Source organism: Tasmannia lanceolata, unplaced genomic scaffold (assembly GCF_043159265.1).
Source record: "Tasmannia lanceolata isolate RefF3 unplaced genomic scaffold, GAP_Taslan_0.1 ptg000023l, whole genome shotgun sequence".
In the NCBI taxonomy this organism is placed as follows: Eukaryota; Viridiplantae; Streptophyta; class Magnoliopsida; order Canellales; family Winteraceae; genus Tasmannia; species Tasmannia lanceolata.
Genome location: NW_027518700.1, coordinates 20,219,242 through 20,233,019, shown reverse-complemented (window position 1 = coordinate 20,233,019; position 13,778 = coordinate 20,219,242). Strand labels below are relative to the sequence as shown.

Below are 13,778 nucleotides of genomic sequence, written 5' to 3'. Positions count from 1 at the left end.
TTCCAACAAAGGGGCACACTCTGTAAAGATTCTCAAAACTGAACCACTCTTTCTCGATGTCAACAGAAACAAGCGGCAAATTTCCAATCTCGCCAAAGAAATGAATGGATATAATATGCATATCGCTATTATGCGGGGATTCCAGCATGCAGGAGTCCAACAACGTTAAATACCTATACACCATAAAAATGACCAAAGTACCAACAAAATATCATTTTCTCATGAGAAATTACCAAAATACCCATATGTAATGAGACAGCTGCACTCTAGTTATTTCCCACAAGCTATGGGTATTTTGTCCATGATATACGAGTATTTTTGTCATTTTCAACGAGAGTGATACCTTGGGCATTTCCATGAAATATGGGTATTTATCATTTTTCGCGAGAGGGGCACATGAGATATATGTGTTGTCATATAATGATATATAGATGTTTTAATTATTTTTTCACAAGATAGGGGTAATTATAGTCATTTTTCATTAGATTTGGTATTTTGGTCATTTCTATGAGATGATTATTTGTCATTTTCATGAGATATTGTCATTTTTCCATTAGATATAAGAGCACTTTGGTCAATTTACATGAGATATGGATATTTTTGTTATTTTCCACGAGGAGAGGTATTTTGGTCATTTTCCTTTCGATATGGATGTTTTTTGTTATTTTCCATGAGATGTGGGTATCTTTATCATTTTCCCCGAGATGAGGGTCTTTTGATAAATTTCTATGAGACAGGGTTATTTTAGTCATTTTCTATAAGATATTGGTATCTGTATCGATTTCTAGAGAGACGGGCCATTATTTTGGTTATTTTTCATGAGAGATGGGTACTTGGGTCACTTTACTTGAGACATGGGTATTTTGGCATTACCATTAAAATATGGATATTTTTGTTATTTCCCATGATAAGGGGTAATTTAGTCATTTTGTATAAGATAGAGGTATTTTTTGTCATTTTTTCAAGAGAGAGAGAGAGTATTTTCAAAGTCTTTTACCGGGCCTGAACACAAAGAAACATGGAATAATTCTTGTCCGGAGTAAAAATTTGTTTCACTCTAAAATGAGAACAACCTAAAATATGATTTTTCCTAAGCTTTTTTAAACATCTTTTTAGGAAGAAATTATTCAAGGCAAAGTTTTAGCCAAAATTACTTTAAACTACAAAAGGGGGTTAATGAACCTGGGGAAATTATTTCCCAAGGAAAATTTTAAGGCTCTTCATCTTTCGATTGTAAAATGGGCATAAAACAAATTTGTATTGAAGGAAATTTCTAGAAAAGTTTGAAAAGGAAAAATGATTTCTATAATTTCCTACTTTTTTACAGACAAAAGGTTTAACTTGAAGCAACCTCATTCAATTTTTACTTAGAGGAACCTTCTCTAAATTAATCATAATCATATCATTTTCCTCTGAATTGTGGAAAGAAAAAAAATTCCCAGGAATAGATTTCCTGTCAAAAATGTTTTTCTTGCAATCCAAATTGGGCAGAAGGAAAAAAAATTTCTTGGTTACCCAACATAGCATCACATGTTGTAACTAGTACATAAAGACTATGTTTTTCAATAGGGCTACCAACGGTTGGTCAACTAGCTAATTTGATCCAAAATAGACTTGCAATACAATATGAATGGAGATGTAACTATTAATATTGGCTACTAATATTGCCACTACCATATTTTGATAACACTCATTCGCCTTGTCTTTAACTGTATAACCAGTTGTCAGACGTTATCAGAATTTCCAAAAAAAAAGCCCTCGGAAGCAAATCAAGAAAGATGATCAATGGCCCATATTCAAATTAGAGACAAGAAAATTCCAAAACGTGATTTTAATTATCATTTTCAGCTTTTTTTCATAAATTTAATTATCAATGGCCCATATATCCCTTAGGCTGCATTTAGATTGCATGAATCGGTAATCAAAATCAGTCTCCTATTTTGATTCTCCAAGAAACGGAATGAAAATAACTATAAAAATAAAAATAAATTAAACATTCTAATAAATTGTTCATTCCATTACCTACCAAAAAAAAAAATGTTCATTCCAACTAGGGTGGAATCAAAACACCACCTCTTGGGGGTGGAAATATATCTAGCATCCCCCCTAGCCCACGCCCACCCCCAATCCAAAAAAATAAATAAAATCCGAAACGCTGGAATTAGAATAGAATGCCGATTCCGGTGCTTGATTCCGGCAATCCAAACGAACTCTAGATTTTTTTTAACAAAAATTATTGATATTTAAAACAGATAGAAGAGGTTAAAATAAAATATTTAATGAAAAAATCTAATAAAAGATTCATTCCAATCGCAGCGGAACCAAAATACCACCTCTTGGGGTGAGAAATATAGTCCAGCATCCCCCTCCCCTCTCTACCCTCCCCCTGTGTAACGTTTGCATCGGAATAGGATGTCGATTCCAATTTCCGATTCCATCAATCCAAATGCACCCTTAGAGAAGGTTGTAAACGCATGGAACATAACTATTTTTTTTCAAAACAACACCGATATTTTGGAAAAAATGGGGGTTTTCATGGATAGTTTTCAAAATTGTTAAAAAAATGAAAGGTGTTTATAATATTTATATTTGGCGGGAAGTAAGGAAGCCTTGTGATTTGCATGTTGTTGGATTTTGATAGTTAATTTTGCTGAATACATGTATCAGTTGATTGAAAATATGTATTCTAGTGTCGGGATACAATTCTTGAATCTCTCGATGATTAGAGCCGATCCATATTGTTAGATTACTCTAACGCGGTGTTAATTATACGGAATTTTCTTTTTGTAGACATAGTTTCTTGTGATTTTCTATGAATATAGACCTTCCATTGTTGGCGTGCATGCCCCTCGTAACTGTTGGAAAATATGTTGAGGGTACTGTTGATGATAGAAAACAGAAACTTGTTACTTCAAGGCGAGATATCACTTTCCTTAAGACAAGATTCGCCCCCACTTGTAGTGTGCAAAGGGGATCCGCGAATTGCCTCCAAGATACAATGAAGCCTAGTAGGGAAGCCCTACTAATGTTTGATGACGCGTAGCACTAGCGGAATCAAACCCGAAATGCCCTTTCGAAATTTCAAGCCTTAGAGAAATCTCCAGATTCTGTTTCTACAGAAAAACAGTATCTAGAACAGTAAACAAAAGAAAAACAGTATGTAGAAATACTTGGGGATTTTTGTAGTAGTGTAGAAGAGAGTGTAAAGTCTGTCAGAATTGCCAATTCGTTTTCTATTTTGAAATGACTGAATTCTGCACATTTTGTAGACCACCTGGTGTCTTTTCAGTGTGAAAAACACCTCTACAGGGCACCTTTCCAGAATGTTTGAAATCTGACCGTTAGATCGCACCCATTGATATTGAACGGTCCTGATCGATCCTAAATGTGACTGTTGGTTTGAGTAAAACCTCTCTCCAACCCAGTCATCGTTAGATCAACCATCTATGGTGTGGATCGCACCTCCTTGGCACATGACCGTTGGGGGAATGGCACAACCCATTTGATCACACTCTTTGACCGTTGGAGTTATGGGCCCGTTGGGCCAACCATTAGGCCCGAACCGAAGCCCAACCCAACCGCCCAACCCATTCGGCTTGATGGGCCTACGAACCATTTGACCCATCCATCCGACCGGTCCACCTTCATCTTGATCCAACGGTGCAGATCAAATCTGGAAAAATTAAAGGCTCCAATCGCTCCTCGCGACATTGCGTACGTGCGAAGTGCAAAGTGCGCCTAAAAAAGCGCCACTATCCGCTCTATAGCCCATTGCCCACGCCGCGCGTGCGCGTGTGCGAACGGTGTGTTGCACCGTCCCGCGGGTCCAACCCAATGTGCAATCAAACAAGTAATAGAAAAGTGTAGTGCTTTATAAGCCCTTTTCTTTCTTTTCTCTCATCTGGTACGGGACTATCTTTTCAACTACACTTCTACATCCTTTTGTAAAAGCAAATCTTTTCAAGAAAATATTTTCTTTTTCCCAAACGCTTTTGATAAAACATTTTTCAAAACACTAAAACATGCAAAACACATGATTTTGAAAATCCAAAATCACTAACAATCCCCCACCATTTTCAAAATCAAAGAAAATTTTCTCATCAGGCTTGGAAATCTTATGCATAAATGAAAGTATCTCTCGATTTGAACCTTCACTTAGTGAGGACACATCAAAGTTAACTAGAATTGCATAGTAGACGTATCTTTGAACTAGCTATTCTATTTGGTTAACCGGATACGTCTCACACATAAGATTTCACTTCTTTGGGCAATTTCTAAAACTGACACATGTACTGCCCTTGTGTCTATATCTTGGTTTCATGAGCGCTCTAGAGACTAGCTAGGTCTCATAGGAAGCGGCACCACTCCCACACTCACATAGGTAGGCTTATCAAGAGTGCCCCTGTAACTAAAACACTCCAACACTATGTTATAAGCCTATTAAGAGTTTAAATACTCAGCCTTCTCCTTTTAAACATTACAGGTACCAAGCACTTTACCTTGGGATGGCAAATAATACAGATTATAATGCTTGCAATCACTCCATATGATGTACTTGGACTCATTGAACTCAAGACTTGATGTTTATTCAAGTGTTGAGTTGAGGTTCCATCATTGGTGACTATTGGTTAATGGCTTTAACCCCATCCCTAATGATGTTTTACACACCAGATCTCTTGCAAGAGCTTTAGTGAATGGATCAGCCAAGTTTTGGCTCGATCTCACAAAATCAATAGTTACTACTCCATTAGTAAGTAACTCTCTTATAGTACTATGTCTAAGTCCTATATGTCTGGACTTACCATTATAAACATGATTATATGCCCTTGCTAGTGTGGCCTGACTATCACAATGGACATAAATCGATGGCATTGGTTTAGACCATAACGGAATTTCCAATAACAAATTCTGAAGCCAATCCGCCTCTTTACAGCATGCTGCCAGAGCTATAAACTCTGCTTCCATAGTTGAAGTTGTTATGCATGTCTGTTTCTTAGAGGCCCAGGACACTGCTCCCCCACCAAGGATGAAAATCCACCCACTGGTTGAAAAATGGTCTATACGCTCAGTTATCCAACTAGCATCAGAGTATCCTTCTATTACAGTTGGATACCCACTATAATATAAACCATAGTCTATAGTTTCTTTAAATATTTTAAAACTCTATAGACTGCATTCCAATGAGAAAAACTAGGATTACTGGTAAACCTACTAAGTTTACCTATAGCAAATGCTATGTCTGGCCTAGTACAAGTCATAACATACATAAGACTACCAATTACACTAGCATACCCTAGTTGAGAAATAGTCCTGCCAGTATTAAGATACAACTTTATATTTGGGTCAAAAGGTGTTGAAATGGGTGAACATTCAAAATGGTTAAACTTTTTGAGAACTTTCTCAATATAATGTGATTGTGTTAGAATAAGACCATTATCCTGTCTTATGATTCTAATACCCAAAATCACATCAGCTTCACCCATATCTTTCATATCAAAGTTTTGAGAAAGAAATGATTTAGTACTTGGAATGCTTTCAATATCGGTACTAAAAATTAACATGTCATCAACATATAAACAAATAACAACACCTTTGCCACCCTTAAATTTACTGTATATACATTTATCTGACTCATGTATCTTATAACCATTTGACACTAAGACTTTATCAAATCTTTCATGCCATTGTTTAGGGGCTTGCTTAAGCCCATACAAAGATTTGATAAGCTTACATACTTTATGCTCTTGGCCTGACAGAATAAATCCCTCAGGTTGTTCCATATACACTTCTTCATCAAGTTCACCATTTAAGAATGCGGTTTTAACATCCATCTGGTGAATGTGAAGTTTGTATATGGAAGCAAGGGCAATCAACACTCTAATGGCAGAAATCCTAGCAACTGGTGCATATGTGTCAAAGTAATCAATACCGGGTTTTTGAGTAAACCCTTTGGCAACTAACCTTGCCTTAAACTTTTCTATGATCCCATCTACTTTGATCTTCTTTTTGAAGATCCATTTACATCCTATAGGTTTAGACCCAGGTGGTAGATCAACCAAAATCCAAGTTTTATTACCCATGATAGAATCCATTTCGTCATTAATTGCTTCTTTCCAAAAAGCAGCATCTTGTGACTTTATGGCTTCTCCATAGGTTTGAGGGTCACTTTCTATGCTTAAGTTTAACAAAACAGAACCTTGGAGTTTTTCTCTTGTCCCTTCTACCAGGTAGGTTACAAAGTCAGGGCCAAAACTCCTATCCCTTCTATCTCTTGAACTTCTTCTTATTTTACTAGGTTCACCAACTTCTGTTTGTGATTCTGAAGGATGATCTACAGAAGTTGTAGGTTCAATTTCCTTAGGAATTGAAGTGAACCTATTTTCATAGAAAAATGCATCTCTAGACTCAATTATGGTATTGACATCTATGAAATCATTAGGTTCTATAACTAAGAACCTATGGGCCTTACTGTGACTAGCATATCCCAAAAAGATATACTCAATACCCTTTTCACCTAATTTCCTTAACTTAGGTTTAGGGACTTTAACTATAGATCTACAACCCCAAACTTTAAGGTAACTTAAGTTTGGTTTCCTTTTCTTTCACAATTCATAAGGGGTTATATTAGATTTCTTACTAGGTACCCTATTTAAAATGTGACAAGCCGTAAGTAAGGCTTCACCCCAAAAACTCTTATTTAAACCAGAATTAACAAGCATAGCATTAATCATTTCAGTAAGTGTCCTATTCTTCCTTTCTGCTACACCATTTTGTTGTGGTATATAAAGGGCAGAAGTTTCATGGACTATGCCCACTGATTCACAGAAATGAGAAAAGTGATATTCACCACCTCTATCTGATCTGAGACATTTAATGCTTGTTATACATTGGTTTTCGACTTCAGTTTTATAAATCTTAAATTTTTCTAAAACCTCATCTTTATGACTAAGTAGATAAACATAATAGTACTTAGAATAATCATCAATAAATGTAACAAAGTACTTTTTACCTCCCTTTGTGGGAACACTATGTATGTCACATACATCACTATGTATTAAATCTAACAAGTTAGAAGTTCTATCTACTTTAGGGAATGACTTAGTGATTATCTTGGTTTGCATGCATGTTTTACATCTATATACTAAGTCATTTTCATATTTAGGAATTAAGGTTAACTTAACCATATCATTCATTTTCCTAGTATTTACATGTCCTAAACGATTATGCCATAAAAATAAAGAAGAATCCAAAACATAAGCAAAGACATTCACTTTATTGATATTAAGTTTGAACATCCCTTCATACATATATCCCTTCCCAACAAAAGTACCCCCCTTAGAAAGAATGAACTTGTCAGATTCAAATACAAGTTTGAAGCCATTCTTGTTGAGAATGCTTCCAGACACTAAGTTCTTTCTAACTTCTGGTACATGGTAGACATCGGTTAGAGTGAGTCGCTTGCCGGATGTGAACTCAAGTTCCACCTTGCCCTTGCCTTTGACTTCTGCTGTCGACGAATTTCCCATGTATAACACGCTTCCATCTTCAACTGTTTCATAAGTTGAAAACAGGTTCCTGTCTTTAAAGACATGCATCGTCGCACCAGAGTCAATCCACCAATCATTGCCATCTTCAAGCATATTTGCCTCTGAAATCATGGCGACAAACTTTTCTTTGTCTGTTGGTGCACCCGACTTCTTATCCTTAAGAAGTCGGCACTCACTCTTCTAATGGCCTGGTTTGCCACAGTTGAAACAAGCACCCTTTCTTTTCTTATTCTTATTAGTCTTCTTTTCAGGGTGTTTGTTTCTCTTCCAATTGCCTTTTTCTTGTTGATTCGAAATCTTGACATTTTCCACCAAATGGATCTTAGAGGATACAGTTTCATTTTCTTTCTTGTCTCTGATTCTTGACTCTTCCTCAATCCCGAGGCATTGAGCCAAGTCTTCAATAGACATTTCCTCTTTCTTGTGTTTTAGACTTTTTCTAAAGTCTTTCCAAGTTGGTGGAAGTTTGTCAATAATTGAAGGGACAATGAAGGAATCATCAAGAAGGATGCCTTGCAAATGAATTTGACTAATTACATGTTGAATTTCATGTAATTGATCAATAACAGACTTATCATCTACCATTTTAAAATTTAAAAATTGACTCACAGTGAATTTCTTGCTACTGGCATCTTCCACCAAGTATTTGGCTTCAAGTGCATTCCAGATTTCACTTGCTGATCCCATGCCTTGATATATGTCAAATAGTGTATCTGACATACCATTTAGGATGTGCCATTTGCAAATGTAGTCATCCTGTTCCCACTTCATCCTTGCACGAGCCTCCGCCAAAGTTTCATTTTCATTTGCTGCCGGCTTTAGAGTAGTGAGAACCCGGACCACTTTGAGTGATGTCAAAATGAAGTGCAACTTCTTCTGCCAGCGCTTGAAATTTCCTTTGTCGAAACGTTCGAGTTTGACAAAGTCTTGGGTCATTTGACGAACCGAATAAAGTGCCATTGAAACAACAGTAGATAGTCTTGTCTTAAGATTGTTGGAAAATATGTTGAGGGTACTGTTGATGATAGAAAACAGAAACTTGTTTGCTTCAAGGTGTGATATCACTTTCCTTAAGACAAGATTTGCCCCCACTTGTAGTGTGCAAAGGGGATCCGCGAATTGCCTCCAAGATACAATGAAGCCTAGTAGGGAAGCCTTACTAATGTTTGATGACGCGTAGCACTAGCGGAATCAAACCCGAAATGCCCTTCCGAAATTTCAAGCCTTAGAGAAATCTCCAGATTCTGTTTCTGCAGAAAAACAGTATCTAAAACAGTAAACAAAAGAAAAACAGTATGTAGAAATACTTGGGGATTTTTGTAGGAGTGTAGAAGAGAGTGTAAAGTCTGTCAGAATTGCCAATTCGTTTTCTATTTTGAAGTGACTGAATTCTGCACATTTTGTAGACCACCTGGTGTCTTTTCAGTGTGAAAAACACCTCTACAGGGCACATTTTCAGAATGTTTGAAATATGACCGTTAGATCGCACCCATTGACAACGTTACTTGTTCTTTGGGCCCAATTTCTTCTGACATAGATGTCCCAAGTAGTCATCTATGATATGTTTTACATCTGATTTTCAATTAAATGGTGATGAGAATAGTCAATCCTGGTACAAATCCTTTACTTCTCAAAGCCTGAGAACTTTCTATCATTTATTATGTACAGCTCAGGCAACAATATTTTACTAACCTATACAAGCAGTCACTCCTGAAGCATGTGACTGCTCAACAACCCTCAATTTAATTGCCCCAGGAATGTACGTGTATTATAAATGTTTTATCACAACATGAAAGTATAACTATAAATTACACCCATCCACTTACTCCTGTTAAATCTTGCTGAAGCTTTAGGGACTGTTTGGATACGCGGAATTTAGAATCCCGGTGTCAGTTTGAAAGCGGTGTAAAATTCATATATTAAGAAACCTCTCCCTCATCCTAGAGGATGAAACCTGGATTTTAAGTAAGAAATCCAGGTTTTAGAAATTTCTCCCCCATCCCGAGATTTTTAAAACCTGATAACACGGGACGATCTCCTACTCTCTCGCTCGACGGAATGAAGGGCGTAAAATCAGAAAATGACAGGAGGTCTCCTTCTCTTGTCTCCCATCCAAGATTAGGAAATCCAAGATTCTAAAATCTGCATATCCAAACGGCCCTTTAATGTGCAATGCTTTTCATTACATCCAACTCTGACGATTCCAAACTTGACAAGGAATCAGCAATGTCCTCCTCTGTAATTGGGATGCTGTTCGTTTCACCTTCGGAACCGATCTCATTGCCCACTTCCTCTTTTTCCCTCTGCAGCTTTGCTAAATGCTCTGGCTCCTCTAACAACTTCAGAATCTGTCAAAATTGGACGACAAAAAAAGACTCAGTTATTATGAGGAACATCTGAGAAAAACAGTTAGAATATTACATGCCTTGTTCATTGTCGGTCTTGTAGACGATGAATGTAGAATACAGAGGCCCGCTGCAACCATCATTTTCTGCATCTCCTCCCTGTCATAAGTGTCATTCAAAGATGGGTCTATCAGTTGTTCACATAGTCCAGCGCTTAGCAAAGACCTCGCCTGCAGTGGAATTGATGTAGATGCTTAAGGCTTGGAGGAGATGAGAAATTTACATTTATGATGATTTGAGCTTTCATTCTTATATTACCCAGAGTACTAAGCTTTCACAACAAGATTCAGAATTTATCTTGATGGCCTCTTTTCCTGTTATAAGTTCGAGAAGGACAACTCCAAAAGAGTACACATCTGTCTTCTCATCAACCTCGCCATACATCACGTATTCCGGTGCCAAATATCCAAAGGTTCCAACCACATTGTGAAAGTTCTTGTTTTCTGGAGCTTGCTTGGTTTGGTAATGTAACATGGCTGATCCGAAATCTGACAACTGTGGATGTTGAAGTGTAAATGATTAAATAACACCAACTCTAGCAGCTTAAGCTTTTGGATTAATTGGTTGTTTCACTTGGTATCAGAGCCATTGCCTCACAGCAAGTCCTAGATTTAAAACCCAACAACTCCTTAAATACTAAAAATCCATGTGCACGGCGAACCCAAAAGAGGGGTCACATGTGCCATGCGTACAGCCAACACCAAAAAAGAGGGGCCACATGTGAATGGGGTGTTTAAGTATAAATGATTAAAAAACACCAACTCTCAGGGGCGATGCCAGAAATTTTGCACAGGGGGGGCAAAAATTATAGTAATTTTTTATCTATCTTGAAATTAAGATAGAAAAAATTTCTATCTGAAATTTTGCACAAGGGGGCAAAAATTATAGTAAATTTTGCACAAAAAAGGGAGATAAAAATGGTAAAATTAAAATTTTAAACTTATTTTCTATCTTAGGGATGATTGGAAAGGGGGGCATATTTTTTTAAAAAGGGGGTAAGTATTAAAAAATTATTAAAAAATAAAGGCATATTTTTTTTTTTTCCAAAAAAATAAGGGGGACAATTGCCCCCCTTTCCTCTCATGTGGCATCGCCCCTGCCAACTCTAACTACTCAAGATTTTAGGGGCCGTTTGGAGATGCAGAGTTTAGAATCTTGGATTTCCTCAAAATCCTGGATAGGAGACTAGAGAAGGAGACCGTCCCTTGTTTTCTGATCTCTAGTCCTTTCCGTCAAGTGAAAGAGAGTAGGAGATTGTCCTGTGTTTCCAGGTTTTAAAAATCTCAGGATTAGGTAGAGATTTCTGAAACCTGGATTTCTACTTAAAATCCAGGATAATAATGGATTGTAAAATCCAGAATTGTACACCGCATTCAAACTAAAACTTGGATTCTTAAATCCATGTATCCAAACAGCCCCTTAAGGTCAATGAAAGAAGTGAGAATTACCTGAGGTTGGTAATGGTGAGAGAGAAGGATGTTGGAAGACTTGACATCTCTGTGAATAATTGGAGGGGAGCAAGCATGGTGCAGGTAATCCAGTGCCTTCGCTACACCAATTGCAACCCTCACTCTGTCTCTCCATCCAAGGCATGCCAGGTTTTGTCCCAAGCTCCCTTCCAACAAACTATAAACCACTGCTTGCATGTTTTTACTGTAGCAATACCCAATAAGCTGAATTATGTGTTTGTGTTTCAGCTCACTCAGTATTTCAACTTCCATAAGAAGCTCCTTCCCAGACCACTGGGAGATTTTGAGGAGTTTTACAGCTGCCACCCGGCCACCTGAAAGGTTGGCTCTGAATACCCTACTGTGCCCACCCTCGCCAATCATCATGAGAGGACTGAAATTATTTGTTGCGGACGCCAATTCTTGGTGCGTGAATTGTGTGGTAGCTCCCTTGGCTTCCAACCTGTGATCCCAGGTACATAAAAATATTAGTCCAATTTAATAAGATTGACCATCAAACTAGGTTTGTTGATCATCAAAACACAGGTTTCTTGTTGAATCCTTGGGCTAACACAACCTTTGGAGATGGTGAAATTCTTCTTTGCCGTCATGAAGCTGCACAGCCTTGGGCACAGTATTAACGTCATATCTCCGTGGTGATGTTGTGATAGATGGCATTAAAGATGGCTTGAGAGAGTGATGGTTGGGTTCTAATCTTTTGAAAGTAGAAGAGGGCGAAGAAGAACAAAAAGGTGGAGGGGCTTGAATTGCTGCCAATCCTTTTCGAAAGGTCCCGGGCTCTTCAAAAAGGATTCTTCCAGCTTCGTCCATAACCAAAAGGGTGCAAGTTGGGGGCAATCCATTTAGGCAAGTGGTGACTATCCAATCCTTGGGCCTGCTAAAAAAGCAATAAGAGTGGGCCTGAGCAATGAGAGAGAGAGAGAGAGAGAGAGAGAGAGAGAGAGAGAGAGAGAGAGAGAGAGAGAGAGAGAGAGAGAGTTGTTTTCCTACCATGGCCTGCTGCTTCCAAGCACAAGTGTCGATGCTGAGTGGATCTGCACTTGATGAGCTAAAATGGCAGCAAGGGGTGCGGTGCCTTCACCGCTAAGTTTTACATGAAAATTCACCTACAGAGAGATCAACCTTGATAAAGGACAATGAGAGACCAAACCTGGTGTAAACACATCTTCTGGTTATAACCATAGTTTCAAATTTCAGCCAAAACATATCGGTTCAGCCAGAATCGAAACGAAATTCACATGAATCGGAAATTTACAAGATTTTCGCCGAAATTTCGAAATTCCAAAATTTTGTCGAAATTTTGTTTTCATGAGGGGTACGACCTATTTACAAAATTTAAGAGAACCTGAAATATCTCATGAATTTTACAAGATTTTGGCTAAAATTTCCAATAAAACCAAAATATTTTGATTTCCATGACGGTTGAAACTGGAACCGAAATTTGAAACCATGGTGATACTGATAACGAATAGTGGCAAACCTGCTTGGACTTGCAGAGATCTTCATAAATATGGAAACTGTTCGGATCAAATAAGAACCTGTCCTCAGATTCTTGTACATGTAAGGCGACGACGGTATCTCCTTTCACCACAAGAGTGATGAGTACTCTAAGCAGCATTTCCCTACTGCAATTGTGGGATTTCAAACCAACCACCATAGTCCTTGGCTTCTTCTTCTTCACTATTGCCATTGTTCCCATACAACTCTGAGGAAATGAAACTCTACCCGGCTCTACATTTCCCATCATCACTAAGACAAATAAGTTCTAGTGATCGATCAGCCACTGTTTCTTTGCAGGTTAACTTTTATCTTATGATCTTAAAACTTTTATCAGATTTTAGTGGAGGAGGGGATGATTGATAGGGGACCATTACAAATTTTCAACAACTCAAAGGGTCCATTGGGTTGGTTTCTTCAATTGCTTTGAGAGTGGTTGTGTGGGTAGATAAAAAGCTTATAAATGTAGAAGTTAATTGCCGACATTTTTGGTGGGCCTTTCCTTCTTACATTGTTGTGAAGATGATGGTGCTTGATTCATCAGCATCTTGAAATGGCTAGATTATGATATGTGAACTGTTTTGGACAGGGAGATCAAAGCATCTTTAAATAGCTTGGTACAAAACCTAAAAAAAATGTCAATATATGAAAATGAGAGGTATGCTAGGCTCCATGTCCAATATTTTCCTATATTCTCTTACTTGCAAGCCAATGTATATGGGCATATTCTTTAACCTTTCTTTGATGAGACGATTGGGCCTGCCTTGATTTGTATCTAGATCAGCCTTTTTTTTTCAAAATGGTTTACACCTACGTTGTTTGAGTCGAATCTGATGGATTTTGGGCTCATTGAGTTGGGC

The 13,778-nt window shown here is 37.7% G+C and overlaps 1 protein-coding gene across 2 annotated transcripts; it reads right to left on the bottom strand.

The window, feature by feature from the left end:
• Nucleotides 1-9,045: 9,045 nt before the first annotated feature.
• On the bottom strand, nt 9,046-13,361 carry LOC143855690 (protein kinase STUNTED-like). Of its 2 annotated transcripts, none has more exons than XM_077365760.1 (7): nt 12,902-13,361; nt 12,412-12,527; nt 11,978-12,295; nt 11,401-11,863; nt 10,211-10,447; nt 9,973-10,122; nt 9,046-9,895 (listed from the first exon to the last, which is right to left on the bottom strand). In XM_077365760.1, exons 1-7 carry the CDS (start codon nt 13,166-13,168, stop codon nt 9,710-9,712), a joined length of 1,737 nt encoding a protein of 578 aa, XP_077221875.1. In that variant the 5' UTR covers nt 13,169-13,361; the 3' UTR covers nt 9,046-9,709. The 2 variants fall into 2 exon arrangements, with proteins under 2 accessions (XP_077221875.1, XP_077221874.1); XM_077365759.1 differs by having other exon boundaries at nt 9,048-9,895; nt 11,978-12,298.
• Nucleotides 13,362-13,778: the final 417 nt, after the last annotated feature.

Bases quoted from the DNA above. Each gene is read 5' to 3' on its own strand.
- LOC143855690 (XM_077365759.1), bottom strand. From the start codon at position 13,168: ATGATGGGAAATGTAGAGCCGGGTAGAGTTTCATTTCCTCAGAGTTGT. The intron at 12,299-12,411 runs GTAGGAAAACAA...TTGCTTTTTTAG, and splicing joins CTTGGAAGCAGCAGGCCATG to CAGGCCCAAGGATTGGATAG. The intron at 10,448-11,400 runs GTAATTCTCACT...CAACATCCACAG, and splicing joins CTCACCATTACCAACCTCAG to TTGTCAGATTTCGGATCAGC.